This window comes from Drosophila willistoni, assembly GCF_018902025.1.
Source record: "Drosophila willistoni isolate 14030-0811.24 chromosome XR unlocalized genomic scaffold, UCI_dwil_1.1 Seg143, whole genome shotgun sequence".
NCBI classification, from domain to species: Eukaryota; Metazoa; Arthropoda; class Insecta; order Diptera; family Drosophilidae; genus Drosophila; species Drosophila willistoni.
This window is the reverse complement of record NW_025814056.1, coordinates 1,078,350-1,100,248: the sequence shown is the minus strand read 5'-3', so window position 1 is coordinate 1,100,248 and position 21,899 is coordinate 1,078,350. Positions and strand designations below refer to the sequence as shown.

The window sequence follows — 21,899 nt, the reverse complement described above, 5'->3', positions numbered from 1 at the left end:
TGATTTCTATTGTGCATTTGTGCTCTTTGATGCAGCCCACCATAGATGTTAATTCTCGAATCCGTTATGCATATCCCAATGTGGAGAGAAGTTTCAAAATTCGCTTGGGCTACATACCACAATTCGCCTCAACACTATGCCAGACATCCATATTTGCGATGATCGTGTTGTTTGTGAAGGAACGTCGCCGTCATTATTTGGCCATGAGAAAGGAGTGGCAGGAGCTGCAAACGCTGGAACAAAAACTTGAGACTCGTGACGCCAATGATGAAACCATTTCAAGTGCTGAGAAAATCAAAATGGACTATCTGCGGCGACTATTAAGCAAGAATTGTAGCAGAAATATATTAAATATTCCATTGGAAACATTGATTTGGTCCCTGATAATTGTGATCAATCAAATTGTGGGTTATGCAAGGCTCAATGCTATAATGTATCACTTTGGCAACTCTAATCTAAATACATTGGAGCAGCTTTTGCGTTTGCAGTCAATGTTCCTATATCAAACATTTATACAGATGCCATATGAAATTGCAGCAAAAGTTCCACACAATGATCAATTCGATGGCATTATCTATGAACCACATTTGCTGGATTAAGGGGATTCACATATGTACACTGCTGCCTGCATCAATTTAGAAAATTATCTCTTTTTTATGTCCCTACTCCATAACATTTGGTCAATGAAACTATTATAAATTAAACCATCAACTGTTGGCTTCTCTTTTGTCTGGAATAACTTTTTTGTTCTCTGGTACCCGTGGGAAAATGCACAAAATTTTTATAGTTTGAAGGTCATATTGTATTACGTGTAACGAGCGGTTTGCAATGCCAATGATACAAAAATGAGGGTATATATATCCTGACTTGGATAACATATGTATCTGTTTATATTAGCACTTAAATTATTTCATGGTGTAACTTTAGATCAATAATAAATTTGGATAGAATTTATCATTAAAAAAACATCGCATTTTTAAAACATATCCGAAATTGGTCATAAATTAGCGGGGCAACGTGGGGCATTGGTCTTTTATCTGATTTTAATTTAAATTTAAGCAATATTACTTATAAACATTACATATTTAATATATAATGTGTTTTATGTAACGATTAACATACGATAAGTTAATGCATTTCGGAATCAATTTCACTTAAAATCGATAAAAATCATCAAACGAAACAATGTTTCTGAAACGTTATCTTAGGAAGCAATAATAGATTTTGAAGTTTAAAAATGAAATAACCAATATCTAAGGTTAATAATACGACTTGGATATTTATATGGCCCATGTATAATACTTTAAGGACTTTTGGGAATCGTTCTATTATAGCTTATGGTTATTTGACTGCGACGGGTGGTCCCATCTTCCCTTACATAAATGTTCTTTAGTAAAAAGCCGATTTAATGGTTTTTAAATTAAAATAGTTATACAAACTTCAAAATAACTGAAGAAAACTTCAATAATTGTCCAATATATTGAGCACAATAGATTTAATTTTGTTTTAATTAAATTTGATTTAAAACTCGAAAAATCATTGAACAATTTTTTTTTGGCATTTTTTCAAGAAAATCCTAAAAAAAAAAAACGTATATAGCAACCCATTTTTGATTTGATTTTTTTTTGATTTGAAGGGTAAAGCAATTTCGGTCTGATCCAAGTAAGCCTTGGTGCCTTGTGTGTTTACATGGGTGAAAGTTTCTCACATAATATTTGCACAGTTGGCTTCTCTCTCTATTCTATTCGTATATATTCTCTCAATTTGTTGAAATTTATTTTCATTTTCACATTTTTCGTATCCCAAAGAGAGCTGGTCGAGTAATTTCCTCACTTCACTTTCAAAGGAGAAAGAAACATACAACACAATCAAAATTTAACAGGAAAAAAAAATAAAAAATAAAAAAAAATCCAAAAATTTCTATTGTTACACAGAAAAAAGTGAAAAGTAAATTTTATTGCTCGCAAAAAGTCCTTCGGAAAGTGAATCTTAAGTAGAGAAAAAAAAAGCCAAAAGCCATACGAAAAAGTCAAATAAAACCGTGTGATTTAGTAAGTAAATACACACACACGCACACGCACACGCACATACACACACACACACACACACAAAACACACGGAGGAAGAAAAGGTGTGCAGCAGCAAGTCGCGCGATTTGGAATCGTTTCTGAGGAATTTCTACACAAATGTTGTAAGTACAATTTTTTGAGCTGTCACTTGAATTTTTAGTTTAAAAAAAAATTGATCTAGTAGTCATTGACTTTTTTAGATACTGAGCAAATTTCATAACCAGTTGTAGTCATTCAGGTATAGCTCAGTAGTTGAATTTTACACCAGAAAAGTAATTCATTTTTTCCTCTCCTCTTTTTTCCTACATAAATATAAAACAATAATTCAGTTATCCGTTTCGTGTTTGAGAGTTTATTTGATTTCGATCCTTTTTTCATTGTATTAAAAAAAAAAAGTTTTATAACAAGTATCCTTCAAAATTGTTCACAAACCAAACGAAAAAATAAGTTCGCGATATCGAAATTATCTCGGGTTCATTCGTTTAAAAATAAAGTGCGATGTCTCTACGCGGTCAAATGCTGCTGATGCGTGGCTATGGTCTAACCGGATGCTGGGGTCGTGCACTGTTCAATAAGATTGGACTTGGTCCAGTGCGCTATGCGGGCGGCTGCGCCGATGCCCAGAAGGGAGGCAAGGGCCTAATCCTGGGGCTGTACGAGAAGGAAAGCGGTAAGGGCCCAAGATTGACCCCAGCTGGCGAGAAATTCGATGATCGTGTCCAGGGCAAGTTGACGGAATTGATAAGCGAAACGAAAATAACAGGACGCCTGGGACGTGGTAAGGTATTCAACAATGTAGATCCCGAATTCCGTTCGATATGCATTGTGGGCGTTGGTCTGGAGGGTATCGCATTCAATGAACTCGAGATGCTGGATGAGGGGATGGAGAATGTACGCGTTGCAGCCGGCATTGGTGCCCGTTCGCTGCAATCGCTTAACTGCATTGAGGTCCATGTGGACAATATGGATTATCCGGAACAGGCGGCTGAGGGAGCTTCCCTTGCTGTATGGCGCTATGAAGAGAATTTGGCAAAGAAATATCGTCATGTGATCCCAAAATTGGAATTGTATGGCTCCCCCGATATGGACTCATGGACTCGTGGCTTATTCAAGGCAGAGGCACAAAATTTGGCCAGACGTTTGTGTGATGCACCGGCCAATTGTATGACTCCCACCATATTCGCCCAGGCCGCTGTTGACGCTCTGTGTCCTTGCGGCATCACAGTGGAGGTACGCACCATGGAGTGGATAGAACAACAGCATCTCAATTCATTCCTCATGATTGCCAAGGGCAGTTGCGAGCCCCCTGTGCTGCTTGAGGTGGCCTATTGTGGCACTGCTCCAGAGGACAAGCCCATTCTGTTGGTGGGTCAGGGTCTGACGTTCAATTCGGGTGGCATTAATTTGCGTCCTTGCGATGGTATGGATGAATTCCGTGGCGATTTGACGGGAGCTGCTTCCATATTGGCTGCCATGCGGGCAGCAGCTGCATTGTCCTTGCCCATCAATATTACGGCCATATTGCCGCTGTGCGAGAATCTACCATCTGGCATGTCCTGCAAGCCTGGTGATGTGGTCACCCTTCTGAATGCCAAGTCAATGGCTGTGCGGAATATCAGTCGCACTGGTGTTGTCGTCATAGCCGATCCAATGCTCTATGGCCAGTTGACATACAAACCACGCCTGGTAGTTGATGTTGGCTCAATGTGCAAGGGTGTCAAGAAAGCGGTGGGTGGCGGTGCCACTGGAATATGGTCGAACTCCCATTATATCTGGAAACAATTCCAACGCGCCGGCTCCCTAACTGGCGATCGTCTATGGCGTTTCCCCCTCTGGCGTTACTACAAGGACCGTGTGGCTGATCATCTTAGCTATGATTTGGCCAACGATGGTGATGGACATGCATCCTCTTGCTTGGCTGCTGCTGTTCTGCATGAGCTTGTCCCATGCAGCGATTGGGCCCATTTGGATACCTATGGTACAGGTCTGTTGAGCACCTATGGACTTATCCCATATTTGGCAGCTGGTCGCATGACAGGAAGACCAACTCGTACCGTGGTACAATTCCTGTACCAAATGGCATGCCCTGAGCAGCCAAAATAATTGCAAACCTAAAATTGAAACAATCTTAGCCCTAGTTAGTTTTGAGAGGGACACAACCAACCACAGTCATAAGAGTTTTACTCAGTTTCCTGACGCATTACACAATTTTTGCTTATTAATTTTTTTAATTATGCGTGTGTGTAGGGGAAAAAAACAAAAATCATCTTAAATACTGTCTCACACTAGGGCTAACTATACCGTAACAAGAGGAAATAACTTGTTAGTTTTTGTCATTTAGTAATTTTTCTTTCCGTTTTTGGCCCAATTTAATGCACAAATTATAAGTTTTTCTTTTTAGACAATTGTGACTAACAAGTAACAATTTTCTCCAATTGTAATCATTTTTTCCTTTGTTGTTTTCGGATATAAAGAAAATAATAAATTCCATGTTAAACATTATCTAATCTGACACAGGTCGAAAAAGTAAATTATTATAAGGAAATTATTCAAAAAGTTGAAAGAATACCATTATAGTAAAGGTGAATGCTTTGATGATGCTTTGATCTAATAAGGTATGTATATTATTCCGAACTTATTTCTTAGTTTCGTCGAATGTGTCAATGCTTTCTGAAGACTTCGGATTTTTTGCAGTTCATTAAGAGTCGTCCAATTATGTTGAAAACGTAGAGAGTCTTGATTAGTTTTGACAAATAAAATGAATCGATTATTTACTATATTGGACTATTTCCAGCCAATTTCAGAGAACGGAATTTGGATAGTACTCATTAGCTTTAATAATTTTTGCCAATTAAAACTCATGGTAGTCTGAAAATTACCTTAATTTACGGCTATAGACATGGGAAGAAGGATATAATAACATTGGGTCCACTTAATCTCTTTCTATTGATACGTTATACAACATATCAATAAAAGACACAACACTTTGGGTTTCCGTTCAGGTGACCACGAAATCGCTATTTTGTTACTACTTAATCACTTAACGTTCTTATGCCTATTTGGCCGATCACTTGCGTTAGGTTTGTTTATACGATCTTTAAAACTCTTTATCTTTATTCACATTGCATTACATCGGAAGAACATGGAAATAATCTGATCCCACATTTATTATGGGATAAAGTTTGCTGTCATAAAAAGAACTAAACAGTTCCAAATTAACCCACAGCGGGCCTTGCTTTTAATGCAAACTAAAATATCAGTTTTCAATATAATGAGGACACAAGTAAAATTCAGACAAAAGTTGGTAGTTGGTTTTTTAGAACATAAGTTTTTAATTAATCTACCTATTTTTTAGCCTATGTTTTGGACAATTTTAAAACCGATTTTAAACTCTACTTCGAAATTAAGATATGATTTTTTCAAATGCTCTAAAAAGTTAATTAAACCTTTAAAAAAATGCATTAAAAGCATTTCACTTTCGACAATCGCCTTAAATTTGTCAAAGTCGTGGGTTAACAGTTTTTAAGGATTTTAATTTTTTAGGAAAATTTTCAACCAATTTACCTATTTTGCAAAAAACAATGAATCAGTCTTTTATTGATCAAAAATCTTTTTCAAATTCTCTGAAAGCACGGTGTTCGTGGCATTTACTAATCCTGCTATATGGCCAATCCTGCAATTGAGAAATACCCCGAGTAGACAAAGATGACACCAGAGAGTACTATGACATATTACCAAAATCCGCTCCTGCATTTCTTTGATTATATCGAATATGCTTGTGCATGGAAAGCTGTTCCACCCAAGAGCTTTGAATTTCTGTTTATTTTAAGAATTTTAAAGCTTTATAATATACAAAATTTCTTTAAATTAATATTAATATTATATATTTAGCTGAAAAAGTAATTTTTGTATTTTCTTTATTCAAGTCAAAAGAAAGTATTAAAAAATTAATTAAGTAAAAATAATAGAAACTTCGGCTGTCCTCCTTTCATATAATTTAGTTAAGTAAATTATAATCATAATTAAGAGGTCACTAAATTATAGTTATCTATATACAATTTTTTATAAGGATTAGCGAATCTCTTTTCTACTTTGTCACACTTTAAAAAGGTTTTTTTCATATAAATTTTAATTTTGTAAAATTCGTTATAAATTTTTAAATTTTTCTTAGTTAGCAATTTATGTTATTAATACCTGACCCTGGATCTATATAGTTTAAGCTTTAAGGGGAAAATAGTTAAGTGCTGAGATTCACAATGTTTTTGGACCGCTTCTGGCGTATAAAGTTATCTGCTTCAACCTTGAATTTCACCTATTTTTGTATGCTAGATTACTTGTTTTCTTTTTAATTTTTAGTTGGCAATATATATATATTTTGTTCTTCTTATCTTATTCGTTTTTGTAGCCTTGTGTATGCTTTGGTTTATTACTTTTTCTTTTATGTCTTAAATTTCTTGAAAATTTAAGCATCGTTTGTCATTTTCCAAGTCAATCGAGTGGAATGCAAAGCAAATATTAGCCTCAGCTTTTTTCTCTGGCCTCTCTGGTTTAGTGACAGTTCGAAAAGGACTGGACTGGGATGAAAGTGGAGAGTATCAGAAGAGAATATAAGCAGACATTGGGTAATAAGCCGCAGGCTGCTTCATCAATAATTTCCAAACAGTCAAAGCAAAGCCACGCCCCGGCCTGCCCCGCCCGGCCCACCACACACACACACACACACACACACACACACAAAGGCTGACCCCTTGACTTCTGGCATATCAATGAAGAGTGAATGTGAAGGAGTTTGTGGGTGGATGAGATGAGGAGGCTGTCTGAATGGGGCTTCTTGTGTGTGTTTTTGTCTGTGTGGCAAAAGTTTTTAGCACGTTATTTGATGCTCAGGCTAAAGTTTCCCCAACAAACTCATGGTCACGGTACGTGCCAATGCAGCAACAACAGCCGATCGCCTTTGGCTTTTACTTTATTTTTTGGAGTTTTTCTTCTGGAGTTTCTGTCTAAGAGTTTTAAATTGAAACATTATGCAGTTTATTTAGCAGCTAATTCAATGGGAAAGCGTTCTATGTTTTTGCCTAACCTATTCAGATCATTTGTCATGTTTTGGATGCAGCCAACTTATTTGATAATTATTTAAATGATGTCAGGTAAGTCAATAAAAATAATGATTTTGCATTGATTTGATTTATGGAAAATTTTCCTTTTAATATTAAAACAAAACAAATTAATTTGACACATGTTAAAGAGATTTTCCAGATATTTGGCTTATAAATTTAATTAAAATAATAGAGCAAAAAGCCACCCAAAAGTATACCACCCAGTGCGACATGACCTTAACTCAAGCCAAAGTGCCACGAGAATTTCATTCACTTTTGCTGTTCATGATGGCGGAACTCATTTCGTTGCCTGTCAAGTTTTTAATGATAAAGTGTTGCGTTTTAATCTTTTATATACATATATATATATATACCTGTACGTACCTGGGCCACAAAATATGCGAAAACTGCTGACAGCCATTGTATTTCCCCCCTTCACACCGCGCACTACACTGCTGGATAGATGGGTGGGTCGGTAGGAGGTTTTAAAAGTTTTATGTTTCTCAGTTTTTTGGCTGCGACGGTTGCAGATTTTCAGCTATTAAAAAGCCACTTGGCAAGGCGTTTAGTCTTAAGTTTCGCCTTCATCTTTATGGCCAAATACAATTAGGCCAAAAAAGGTTGGGTATTTGTGTGTCTGTGTGCCCTAGAGCAAACTATTGAGTTGCGCATCGAGTTGTCATTTGTCTATCTATCTGTCTACCCTGTCGCTTGCCTGATATGATCTCTCTTACCAATCCATTCCATTTCATTCCCTTCAGCCCTTCTGCCCTTTTCATCCATTTAGCCTGCTCGTGCTCCTTCTCCGCCTATTGTTATTTATGACGAGCATTGGCAGGAAACGGATATGGATATGCGTGCACTGACATCGACGTGTCATGCCAATGGTCTCTCTTCCTAGCTTCCCACTTACACCCACACTCATGGTCTGGGCTCTCTCTCTCTCTCTGTCTCTATCATTCTCTCTGTATCTCAGTATGAAACGAAATGACATTTCACCATTTCGCCTTTTTGAAATGGCATTGCTGCCTGGCCAAGTTCGAACGGTAGACAAATCGTTTTGACCACCACCAGGCAACAATGATTCCATACCCGAGATATGTACCTGTTTTTTGAGTGTATTGTGATAGCTTTTGGCCTTTGGCTGCTGCTGCTGCTGCTATTGTAATAGATGACTCTATCTGCCATCCCTTCGACTCCTCAATGACAGGAAAACAAAATGCATATCAATGCAACAACCATCAAGTAGGCAAATTGCAAAGCAACTTCTCTTTGTTTGGGCTTAACTATATTACTAGTCAAAAACAAAAAGAAAATATATTTGATTAACGAGAGAGAGAAAAAAGAGAATGTGTTTTAATCAATGTAGTATGTACATATGTTCGGAAGCTCGATTTCTGAGTCCAATTTTTTATGAAAAGCTTTGAATGTTTTTAATAATTAAAATTGAAAGTCGATACCCTGAATACAAAATACCGATAAAATAATGGCCCTGAAACAGCAGCTCACAGTCAAACAACTTTTTAACGTTGTTCACGTTGCAGACGTGTAGATTTTGTGAAATTTGTTGATAGTTTGATTAAAAAAAAAATTGTTTCATTATAGTTGCCCTCAAGACGGTTACAAGAGTGTAACCAAAGAAAGAAATTTGCAGTATTTCTTAAAACAGTTCATTTCATTAGATAATTTTAAAATTGACATCGAGCCAAATACCAATTAATCAAAAGTTTAAGAGGCCACTTAATAAAATCTTTACAATTTAAGATCAATTTCATTACACATAAATAGAAAACTTTAACAAAGTAAATCTTGTAGCATTCATTTATAAATCCGGACATAGAAATAATTACTCCAACTTTAATTTTAATGGATGGCTGCAACGTGATTGCAAATTGCACAAAAACTCAAACATAACTCAAACAGAACAACTTAATTTGAGGCTACCAACTACAAACAACAATATACAATAGGCAACACCAAGAGCCATACAAAACATAATTTAAAAACTTGTTGTTGTTGTTGTTGTTGTTGTCGATAGTATAGTCTGTATGTTGCTGCTCCACATCATGCGTAATACCCATAAATGTTGTGGTCAGCATCAGCATCAGCATTGGGCCCTATGTATGAGTTCGAACTGCATTTCCCCTCTCCCGAGTTTAGTTTCCGGCAACGTATCTATATCCAGCAAATCTGCTTTTCCTTTCCTTTCCTTCCTCCTATATACCGCACACTCATACACCCACACACACACACCAAAAACATAACCACAAAATGGTCAAGCAACTGAGTCGCTTTTAATTAATGCCGCGGCACATTCAGAGTTCGCATAAATTTTCCGCTCTCTCTTTCAAAAATTTCATAGAAATTGTTGATGGCCATGGTTAAATGCATGAAAGGGCTGTAAACTATTTACGTTTTGCTATTGCGTGATAAATGAAAATGTACAGTGCAAAATGGAGAGTTGAATTAAATTCTTTTCTAAATAAAAGAGAAGTAAACACAAAAAAAAAAACACAAACAATTCTATAGGACAAGAGACAAAAAGAAAAATGGGATGGAGGGATGGAGGAAGAAAATTCCAATTGTGGCTTAAGAGTTATAGCAAACAATTTGCAGTAAATACTTGGGTCATATGCTGCTTCCGGGAATCCTTAAATCTGATTGAGAATTCTTCTTTTATTATTGTTGTTGTTGTTGTTTTGCATTTCAAATTGAGTTGGCTTTTGAGTGTAAATAAAATGTGGAATTTTTGGTCAACAATTTAATTAAAATGAGAACAACACACAGAACAAGAGAGAGAGAGAGAGAGACAGAGGACTGAGGTGTTTACTAGTAAACTGCGGCTTGTTTGATGCCACACACACACACACACACACACACACACATACAGATACAAGCGCGCGAACAAAACAGTTGATGTATATTACAATTTCTGTAGCATACTTTTCCGCGCTCCGCTGACACATAGTTGTCAGAGCAAATCCACTTAAAATGACTGCCAGATGTCAGATGTCAGCTTGTCACCTGTTCGAACGCCCGCAGCGATTCTTCTCACATACCCAAATAAAAAAAAAAGAAACACTCATCAAAATGTCTCTTCTAGTCCCAATTGTCGCCTTTTTTTGAAACGCCTTTCTGTTTCTCTCTTCCACTCTCTCTCTAGCTCTATGTGTGCACAATTGAAAATTTATAAAAAACGGAACTTGTGTTTTCCGGTCGGAAAAAACTTGGCTGCTGTTGCTGCAAAATACACACCACAGAGAGAAAGAGACAGAGTGAGAGAGACAGAAAAAGAGGAAAACCCCGAAAAGGAAGCAAACTTGATTCAATTCAAGTTGGACTTTTTGTAATGTAAAAAAAAAAAACAAAAAGAGAAAAACAGAATGGCGGCGGCCAAAAGCCAAGACAACACAACAACAAACTGGCCAACAACAATGGACATGTAATCAAAGAGCAATGCAAAGCTTGTTAAATTTTCTGGCAAGGCCACAAATAGCAAAGGGCGCATAAAGAGGCGTGACCAAGGTAACCATGAAAAAAAATTATTGCATTAAACGAGATTTTTCTCTCGCTCTCAGACAAATTTGATATATTTTGCATTGAAGTTAATACCCCAACAGAGAAAGAGAGAGAGAGCGACGTATTCTTTGTTGTTGTGGTTCTTGTAAAAGAGGATTTAGCTGAAGTATTTATAATTGGTGTAAGACTAGCATTCAATCCATCTATCATGGTCGTCATGTCTTTTGTCTTTTTTCTTTTAGTTTATACCCACTCAGCAGTTTATAAAGTTTCTGATTATATACAAATCTTGTTTGAATATAAATTTTGGATTAATATACTAATGAATGAGTTCTTATTATAATTATTATTATAAACCCAGCTATAGTAAGAAAAAAATAAACTAGTGAGGACATCTCGTAACGAGTTAAATATGATTCTTTCTTTCATTCGGATTCAATTCTTTTTTTAGAGTCATGTTCATACATTACTTTTTGTCATTGAACTTTATATAAATCAGATTTTGAGCATATTCAATTAATCAATTATGAAAATAATCATATTTTATTCAACAAGAGAGTCCTCATCACTGTGATTTTCAATAAAGTAATCTTCCAACTGCTGGGTGAGTAGAGTTTATGCTCATTCTGTTCATATCAACATCCTTGTTCCCCTCCGCCCCTCTTTTTTTTCCTGTGGGCATTTGCATTTAAAATTAGGCCTTAGATATATTAGCCATATAACGCATACGCAACGTTAACCTATAGCATGCTGTTTTTCTCCCACACGCAAACATACAGACACAAGAGACAGACATTCAATGTGATTTGCAATTATGTAATTTGATGGACCATTTTGATTTAATTTCAAAATATTTCTGTTTCAGGACAGCAGAGACAACTGAAGGGTATAATTTCATTTAATTTAGCCATTTGATTTATATTCATAGCAGAGAGTTTCAGTTCTCCCACCATTTGTGCTTTTTTTCTCACTATGGTCAAAAAGTTAATTTTTTCGTCTATAATTTTTATCTATAATTTTAATGTAAAATGTTTAAAGATGTGATGGCCAACAGAGATTCAAAGAGAAGAAAAATTATTTTCATTAAAAGAAGAAAAACAAATAGGAATAATAACAATAGTCTAATTGTTGCCCACAGTGCTACTGGCAAACTGATTTTAAAATTGATTAGTTGCACTGAACATACTGAGATGCAAATTGAAAAAGTTTTCCACAACAATAGAATTTAATTATGCGCTTGCAATTTATTATCGCCATTGAATTGAATTTGGCTAAATACATAATGTGAATGTATAAGTAAGTTAAGGTAATGCGTGTTACTGTTACATATATTTATATAACAAATAAATTTTGTGGCACCTTTTTTTTGGTTTTTTGTTTTGTATAAGATAAGAACCCGGCTCAAAAGCAATTGCAATGACAAGTTGATCCCACTTAGTGAAAGCAAAAGTAAAATGCGGCTAAACACACGCACACAGAGGCTATCAAAACACAAAGTCTTTTGGCAATCCAATTGAATTATGCTGCCAGGCATTGTGAGTCCAAAAGCTGTCAGCGAATTGAGCCAGGTAAAGAATACGAACGAACAGGCCATGGAACAAGCTATTCAAAGCGATTCCACAAATACAAAGAGCAAGAAAAAAGAAAAAGATTGAAACCGGACTAAGCCTTGGTCTGCTGATATGCTTAGTCAGGCGTATATCCAGCTCTCGACCCCATAATACAGCTCTAATAGATCCCAATTTACATAGCAGAAGACTCTCCCAGGGATATCTTTATAAAATTTGACATGGTGTATTTCGACCCCTACATAGTTTTAAACAAACTAATTGTATCACATTTTCCTATCTCTACCCCTAAATCTAGAGTCTCCTGCTTCCAGCAAAAGATGTATATATAATTTTATTGATTGCTAATCAAGTTAATTTACCTCTTTCTTTTAAATGGCATGGAAATTGAAAATTCTCCTCTTACCCGACCTACCGCAATTATCATTAAAAATTCAATATGCGTTGCTGAAAGTTTATCAATAAATCTGTCTAATTAGTTGAAGTCGACCTTTTCCCTCATCCTCTCTCTCTCTCTCTCTCTCTCTCTCTCTCTCTCTCTCTCTCTCTTTCCCTCTTCGCCAACCTTTCACCCTCTGATGCTTAAAACCCACCGCAACGCATTGTTTAATGGATTTCCGCTATGAAATTGCCTTCGTTCCATATTTAGGTGGTATTTTTTTTTGTTTTTACTTTTGTATATATTTAAGAGTAATTTGACTTTCTCTCGTATTCTCTTTGCATCTCTCTTTTTGTAAACTGTTATACGCGTCGCATCGCATGTATTTGTGTATATTTAGTTATTTACATATGTATGTAATATTTTTGGTGGTAATCTTTGAGTTTACTTTTAGAAATTTTAATGCTAATTTGCTACAGTGACTTGCTTTAATAATAAATTTGAGTTTCTTTCTACTATATATATATATTTTGTTTGGCATTAGAAAAAAAACTAAAGGAAATTAAAGTTGATGTCATATATAATATGTGATCTTTTTTTTTTTGGGCCTCGAATTTATTTCATAAAACATGTCTAGCTAAAATAAAATAAGAAAAGTAGAACAATTCGAATTACATGATTATTTGTTTCAAAACAAAATGTTACGAATCCATGACTCAAACTCAAAGGATCATTTAAAAATTGGTATTAAATTGCATCAAAAGTTTTGAAACCTTTTCTTATTTTTTAGTGGTCATGTTTTGAGGGGGCGGAAGAAAAACCCCCCAACTAGCATATTCTGTTTAAATATTTATACAACAAATATTTAGTAAAACAAATTGCTTATCTTTAGACTCGTTTCGGTAACTAAGGACAACGACAACTTAAAGGCTCTTGGCTTATTTTGTTCTCTCTATATCTTTCAGAGATATATGTATGTAAGTACGTAGCCAGGCCCATCAACTTTAATGGCAGTCCCACAAGATAAGCAAAAAGAGAAAAAAATCTGCAGTGCATACATTGCCAAAAAGAAGCAAAATAAAAAATAAAAGGAAAAAAAGCAAAACTGAAGATAATATAGGTATATAGAAGTACATATATATATATATATATATTTAGATATATTTATATACATATATAAGAAATGAATTTGAAGAAAGGAAACTTTGCCAGTGAGAGACGCCGTTATGCTGCCGCAAACAGAGACACACACACACATACACACACATAGAAAAGTCATGGAGCAAAAATTTCTATTTAATAACGGCAAAGAGAAATTATACTGCAGCATTTTGCAGGGGCCAAACATGTGAATGTGTCTTCTAGTCTACGTCTGTATGCGTCTATGTCTATGTATGTGTGTGTGTGTGAGTATGTGCGTGTGTGTATTGTATTACGACTGCATTAATTTATGTACGAAACGCCATGGCATAGCACGTACTACTCGTTCTCCCATAGCTTCTCTTGCTTCTCTTCAACAGAAGGCAAAATAAAAAAAAAAGAAGGAGAGGAGAAGCAACCAAAGTTGCGGCCAAAAGTCAGACAGGCATAAAGAAGATGCAATAACCTAGAAAAGACAGGAAGTGGAGACCAGTCAGGAGAGGATGGAGCCGAAGCCGGAGCCAAAGCCAGAGCCAGAGCCGGAGCCGGAGCCTCAATGGAGGAGACAACGCGTCCTGTGCTGCAATTCTGGGAATACTGATTGCAAGCTCATTATGACACTCTTGGCTGCCGCTTCCCCTCCCGCACCTAGCACTTTTAAACAATCCTTCACCATAACCAAATCCACCTTACCACCCTTCCTCTACCTATTTCTCTCCCTCACTAGTTTTAACTCAATCCCAATGGATGAACATTTTTAGCCATGGCTTAAAGTCGTCCGGTTTCGATGGTTAAAGTTCTCACAATTCTATGTCAACTTGTCTTTGTTTGACCAAGGGGAAAACGTTTTGGTTCCCAGAACTGTGTTAATATGTGGTAAGTGTCCTGTCCGTGTCCTAAACAAACCGTTTGCGTTTTATACCCTCCATTCCAATGGGTATAAAAGGGGTATATTAAAGTACTCGCAATGTTTGGCGATTGGCGAAAATTTCGTATACTTTTGATCAGCATAAGCTAACCAAAATCGTTGTCAGCTGGCCCGTTTACCTCTCTATTCAGTATCCATCACTCGATAAAGTTAAAGGCAGCTCAATAAACTTGTGTGCGAGAGAGATGGCGACTTAATGTAATCTTATAATTTTAATGCCTAACAAATTAATAAATAAAACACATTTAAAAAAATGGTGGAAGTAAGCCTAAAGAACGAAACTCAAAGTGGAAAAAAATTGCTGTGCCTCAAAAGTTAAGTAAAAGAGATAGCTAGTTGGGTTCATTGAAAGAAGTTAAAAAGTGTTGCCTTCCATAAGAACGAACTGTGTGCAAGAGAGATAGAGACCGAAGGTATTGTAATAATTTTAACACCTAATGATTGTTGAAATGATTGTTCGATAAAAAGTGCATGAAAGAGAGATTGAACGAAATGGTAACACTTGAATTAATGATTGCAAGGGTATAAAAACTTCGTCATTACATAGAGATTTTTTTGTTTTTATTTCTATCTATCTTTCTCTTTGTTTTTTTGCTCCTTTTTTCCTTCTTTTTTTGTGTACACGCTGTTGCTTATTTCCTTTTATTTCCTGTTCTGGTAATTTACATCTAAATGGAATGATGGGCGTTGAAGCGGTTTGCTCTTTAAACACACGTTTCTAGGAGAAAAACGACCATAGAATTGCAGGATACGGAAGGCTTATAACTAGTGTGTGTCCTTTTGTTCTGGCTCGAGTTAAGTTATTCTCTATTCAAATTAGAGTTACTTCTTTGGTAGCCCAAAATGTATGCTAATTATGTCTACTCCAGTTGACCGAATTATTGTTAATTATTTGAATCAAAAGCCACACACATATATCTACATACACCCCTAGAAATCTATGCGTGTGTGTGTGCTGGCATGTGGATTTGGTTTGATTTGGTTTTCAGTGCTGTGCTGCCTCTATTTGTGCTTGCGTATGACATTTCTATGCATTGTTAGTCATCAGCATGAGTGTTGGAATTCGCGTGTGTGTGTGTGCGTGTGTGTGTGTGCGTGTGTGTGAGGGCGAGTGTGAGTGCTTGTAAGTGGCATTTGCATTTCAATGACTCGACTTACCTCTGTACAACAAGTTATACAACTCAATTTGTATGTGTTGTCGCATTGTTTTGCCGCATTTTGTTGCACATGTTCGGTGTAGGCCTTGAATGCAAGAGACACAGAGATTACCTCTCTTCCCTTCCCTTCCCATCCTTTCACTCACCATTCATCCTTCACTCACTCGTCTGTGTGGGTGTGTGTGTGTGTGGCATTGAAGTGAATGTTAATTTAAGTACAAACACACAAAAAAAAATCATGAATATGAAAACTGAATATGTATGTCTATGGAGGGACAAAAAAGTGCGGAAATAAAATTAAATATGCAAATGAAAAGAAAAAAAAAACAGGCTAGAACTGTATAAAATTATAGTTTTTAAGAAAAATTATCATGTAAATTGATCAAGTAAGTTTGTTCTGATAATTAAAAATAGTTCATAATTCTTAGACTTGTTCACTAGTGAAGTAAAATGGCAACAATTAACTCAACTTACGCTGACTAAAAGGTAAGTTTGGAGGGAAAACACATTCCAATGCAATATTACAGATAATTTTAAATTGTCTCAACTGAGACGTAGCCCAAGCCAGGAAAAGGAATTGAAGTTGACTCAGTATGTCAGTACGTCTTCAGTCGCGGATTCTCAAGGTAAAAATATGGGGAAAAATTTATTGCTACAATTTTGAAACCCAATTTAATCTCCAAAATCGCCTACTAGATCTATTACAGAGATATTGGGGCATCAGCTGAAAGGGTAAGACAAAACTTAATAGTAATAGCATAGATTTGAGCATTTATTCTGATATTTATAGAAAAATTTTTTACTAATTCCTTTCGGGAGATTGTATTTTGACGTAATTAATTCAAAGGTTTTCTAATTTAAAAAAAAAAGTAAAGAAAACCCAAATTAAAAAGAAAATGTAATTTCCCTATAGATTAAAATTCTATTAAAATAATGGCACAATGGAAAGAGGCATTCCAAATATATACGTAGCTATCCTTAGCCATAGGACTATGGTCCTATCTATAGACTCAATTGTGACCTTTAATTTATGCTAATTTACTAGACTTTTATGCAAAAAGCAACCACAAAAACGCAATGACAATGACAATGACTTCCTGTAACTGTGAGCTACTTTCAAAAGCCAAACACGTGCCAGTATGTTTACACACACACACACACATACCCGAGCGAGAGAGAGAGATAGGCTAGGACATCTGTTAGCATTTAACTCGCAAAATTAAAGCCACTTGCAAATAATTTAGCCAATTGAACACAAGTGGCCAGCTAATTGCTTAAGGGAATTAAGCAAAGGGAGAGAAAAAGGCAACCTCAGTCCGCCTGCATACCCAAAGAGAGACAGAGGGAAGAGAGAGACAGAGAAAGAGAGAAATTATGCAAAATGAATATAATTTAGTTAAAATGAAATATAATTTATTTAAAGCACTAAAATGCAAAATGCAAAGTGTAAATAAAAATAATGAAAAAAATGAGGTAAATAAGATAAATCGAGAAAGGAAAAGCGAGTGGAAAAGAGTCCCAGGACCGTATTTGTCTGCGTGTGTGTGTGTATTTATGCTTGTGCCTCATTATTATGCTCAACACTTAGTTGGCAATATATTTTTGCCGCACGCAATGGCAACGTCACCACGCCCACCCACGACCTTCACACACACGTCACATGGACTAGAGAGACAAATGCAAACAAACCATACCAAAAACCTAAAAGTAGACTAAGCGTTTTGTCTACTTTACTTTGCTTTTCTATGCTTACCCTCCCTCTCTCTCTCTCTATCTCTTTCTTTCTATCTCTCTCTCTCTCTTTCTGCTTCTGTTCTATTCTGTTCTGTTTTCTTCTGTAGTGGTTACACTCCTTTGCTCTCTATTCCTGCCTCCCCATGTTGTTCATTTTTTGCTGTCAGGCAGTCACTTAAGCATTCAGCCAGCAGCACCCGCAGCAGCAGCAGCAACCAGCTACATCACCTTCTTCATGTAGTCACTCAGTCAGTCAGACGCCCGCCAGGCATGCTCTGAATTTTTTAACAGCCTCAGTCACAGTGTTGCCTGGTTACTTTTTTGTCCTTATTGCTTTTTTCTTTTTAGGCAGAGTTTATAGCTAAAAAAACACAAAATCTGGCTAACCAATACGTAAGTTATATATAGCAGCGATCTGAAAAACAATTTGTCCCTTGACAGCGTTTCCCTCAGGATTGATGTGTCCACAGCAGCTTCATCCCTGAATTCCAGCTATGGGTGAATTAAAAATTTTACCTAAAACTGACGAACGATTTGTAATTAGATTCGAATTCTTTTTGACAAACTGTCTGCAACTAGACTTGATTGGTTTGCTTAATTCAGAACGACTTAAAACAGAGACTTCAGTTCAAAAATCGATTGTATTTTTATATTCTTTTGAAAAGTGTTATAAAATAAGATTTCAATAAACTGTATATATATAAAAGTGGTCAGTGTGTTAGGTTTTTTTTTTGAAATTTGATACTGATTTTCTCGTCTTCCATATTTGTAATTTAAAGAAGAAATTTGAAAACTAATCATGTAAGCTTTTGTTGGATTTTTATAAAACACATATGTATCACTCAAAGGGAAATTCAATCTACTTTCATTCCTAGTCTAAGAAAAAAAGTACTCTAGTACAAATTAGTGTTGTAAAACGGACATAGACCAAAAGACCCCAAGAATTATATATAAAAACCCAAACTTTCGATTGGCCCCAAAACGAATGCTGGAGCTAAAGTGAAAATTTGTGGTTTGCTGTTTATCTTTAACTTCTATAATGTTAAAAATTTGAATGCTGCAAAACGATGGAGGCTTTTTGTTCAAGTGCACTTGTAGAAACAACGGCGAAAGGTGACTGGAAGGGATTTAAATAAGTAACTTGGGTGTCAAGAAAATCAGAATCAAAGTTCAAAAATCAAAAACGTACTAACCTACTGAACACCACTGTACGTATTTTCTTGGTTAGTATCAGTAGACCAGTCGAAATACCAATTTCCGCCTGTCTGTTCATGTGAAAGAACTTCACGATTTCAATTTGAAAGCTACTGGAATAAAATTTTGGTAATAAAGCTTATTAATGGCTAATTAAATTTAAGTATGTCAATTTATCGGATCGGAGCATATTTTACTGAGAAATATCTGATGATGTCAAAATTGTTAAAAAACCAGAGGGCCGGGGCTAACTTCGACCGCGTCAATGTTTGTATACCCTTGCAATTTTTGTGGTAATTCTTTCCTTACCTATAGCCATCAAAGTGGAAAAACGTTTAAGCTGAAAAAGCTAATGTTTCCGAAAGAACGGCCTACAATCTTAGCATGGGAAATAACGAAGATATCAAAGTCACTGTTTTCCACCGATCGTTCCTATGGGAGCTATATGATATAGCTACCCGATCCTTATCAAATTTGGCACAGTCATTAACAGATATATTAAACTAACAAATGTTTAATTTGAAAGCAATCGCGGCAAAAGTAACGAAGTTATTGACAAAAGTCACAGTTTTCGAAAGATCGTTCCTATCGGAGCTACATATATGATATAGTCACCCGATCTTGATCAAATTTGGCATAGTCGTTTATATGCGTAATTAACTAACCAATATTAAATTTCACGATAATAGCTCAGAAAATAACGAAGTTATTAAGAAAAGTCACTGTTCGTGACTTTGTCATTTGTATGGGAGCTATATGATATAGTGATCCGATCCGGCTGAATCCGACATATACAACGCCTGCAGTATATACAAGCCTACATGCAAAATTTCAGCTCTGTAGCTCTTACGGTCTAGGAGGAGTTTGCGTTGATCCAGACGGACGGACGGACGGACGGACGGACATGGCTATTTGAACTCGTCTCGTCGTGCTGATCAAGAATATATATACTTTATATGGTCGGAGATGCTTCCTTCTATGCGTTGCACACTTTTGACCAAAATTAATATACCCTTTTTGCAAGGGTATAAAAAAACTCATACCAAAGACTAAGTAAAAAATGTTTTGTAAAATCCAAAAATTGTATGAATAAAAAAATAAAAATTGTGAAAAGGGTTTTCAGTGGTTTTCAATTTTCCATCCACCTTCATTATTATCACTAAGCGATGTGTCTATCTCTCAGAGTTCGAATGACCTTTTAATCGATATTTTTGGAAAGCAATTCTGAAATTCGATAAAAAAAAAACTCAGACTACATTTTACATTTAATCTATTAAAGCTGTTCCATAATGGCCTTCTACTTTTAATTCAAAGCAATTCCCCTTCAACATTTTTAGCGGTTTATTTAGCAATTTTTTATTTTTTGTGGAATGTTGGCAACACTGTCTGCAGAAGAAACGGTACCAAGGTTCACAACCTTGAGACATTACGACGTCGGCGGGGACGATGCTGATGCTGGTGCTCCTTCAGGCTCAACTGTTTGTACTGATTCCCTCGCTTTCAGCCACCACTTTCTCCTCTCGTCAAGGCATTGATCATTTTTTTCGTTTTTTCATTTCCCATCTTCCCAGTTGTTTTTTTTTTTTTTGTGTGTTTGCGTGCTGCTTGTTTGTTCATCCATCATGTTGCATATTTATTTGCACTGATTTTATTTTAATTTCATTAAAATTATGTGACAAAACTTAATTGGATTTCATTGTTAACGCCGAGAGACTGAAAGAGAGTCAGAGTTTGGACAGCATGGACGGATATGGACAGTGGGAGAGATAAAATCAGTTCGAATTATGGCATGACAAATAATGTAAAAAAAGGTAAATATTGAACATGAACTCAGACAGAAAGAGGGAGAGATAGAAACAGAGTGTTTTTATCCACTAGTAGGTTCAGTTTCGGTTTGTTTATTTGCATAGGACAGGACACTTCATTAAGAGATTTATATATATATTCGAATCGAATAAATTACACCTTAAAGATGCGGGGAATAATCAAAAAACTAGAACAGAAATTAATTATAATTATTTATTTATTTTGTTATCTATTTTGAATCAGAGTCCAATTATTTATTTCCAAATTACTCTGATTTTGTATACTTACTCATCTAATATCTTAATATCATCTTTAATTTTCCAAAAATATTCGAATGATATGGTGGTATTTTATTTATAATTGCCTGTGCTTTAGATTCGTGACTAAACACCTCTTTAATAATTGATTAATCAATGGATTTTTTTTTGGTATTTCCCAATTGATTAGGCTTAATTTAGAGGCAACTGCATTTTGCTTTTGATAGGACTTTGACCATGAATATAAACTCTCCTTGCATGATGTTGTGACCTGGCCGCATAATGACCTCATTTGCCCAACTGGCAACAGCATTCGAATTCATAAATAAACCATTTAAATTAACGCGACCAACAACACAAGGCATACTAACCACAAAAAAAAAAGGATAGGAAAGGAAAGGAAAGGAAAGGCAAGGAAACAGAACAGTCAGCTCAAAACATCGTGGACCCGTGGAATGCCCCAGAATGTATAACAGTTTAATCAACCCAAAGCTCTTCACCGTTCAAAATGCTGGCAGCTGCAAAAAATGAAAACCAAAATATATATATATGTATATATAGTATACATGTATATATGTATGTATATAACTATATATATATGTATAAAATGGCGTTTAAGCATCCACATCCATCCTTACAACTCCTCACTCGTCTCTCTCCTTCACTCTTTCTCTGTCTCTCTTTGGTGTGTGGACTTTTGGAGGTTCTTCTTGTGCTTTCTGCTTTTGGTGTTGTTGCCCCCGGAGGCCATCAAGGAGATGGAGCAAAACTCCTCTCTACGTTGGTACGCAAAATTTATTGTTTGCGGAAGTTGTCTTTAATGGCTACGCCCAGCAGCCACGCCTCAGAGCACACACAGTTCTGCCACCCTTAATACTTCACCCCAACCACCCAACACCCTCCACACCCTTGCCACATCCATCCATCTAACTTGGTTGTTAGTTGACCTTCAGCTGCAAATAATTTCAACTCATTGAGTTTAATGTCCTGCGCCTTAGGGGCAGAGGGCGGCGGGGCACGTGGGCTTGGGCATTTGTAGAATGATATTTTTT

General features: G+C 36.0%; 1 protein-coding gene across 1 annotated transcript; it reads left to right on the top strand.

Annotated features, from left to right (window-relative positions):
- The first annotated feature begins 1,723 nt into the window (after positions 1-1,723).
- Positions 1,724-4,571, top strand: LOC6646439 (cytosol aminopeptidase-like). Its single transcript, XM_047011887.1, has 2 exons — positions 1,724-2,191; positions 2,399-4,571. The coding sequence occupies exon 2, from the start codon at positions 2,568-2,570 to the stop codon at positions 4,170-4,172; it is 1,605 nt and encodes a 534-aa protein (XP_046867843.1). The 5' UTR covers positions 1,724-2,191; positions 2,399-2,567; the 3' UTR covers positions 4,173-4,571.
- Positions 4,572-21,899: the final 17,328 nt, after the last annotated feature.

What these genes read in the sequence shown, in the direction of transcription:
- LOC6646439 (XM_047011887.1), top strand. Translation starts at nt 2,568, where the DNA reads ATGTCTCTACGCGGTCAAATGCTGCTGATGCGTGGCTATGGTCTAACC.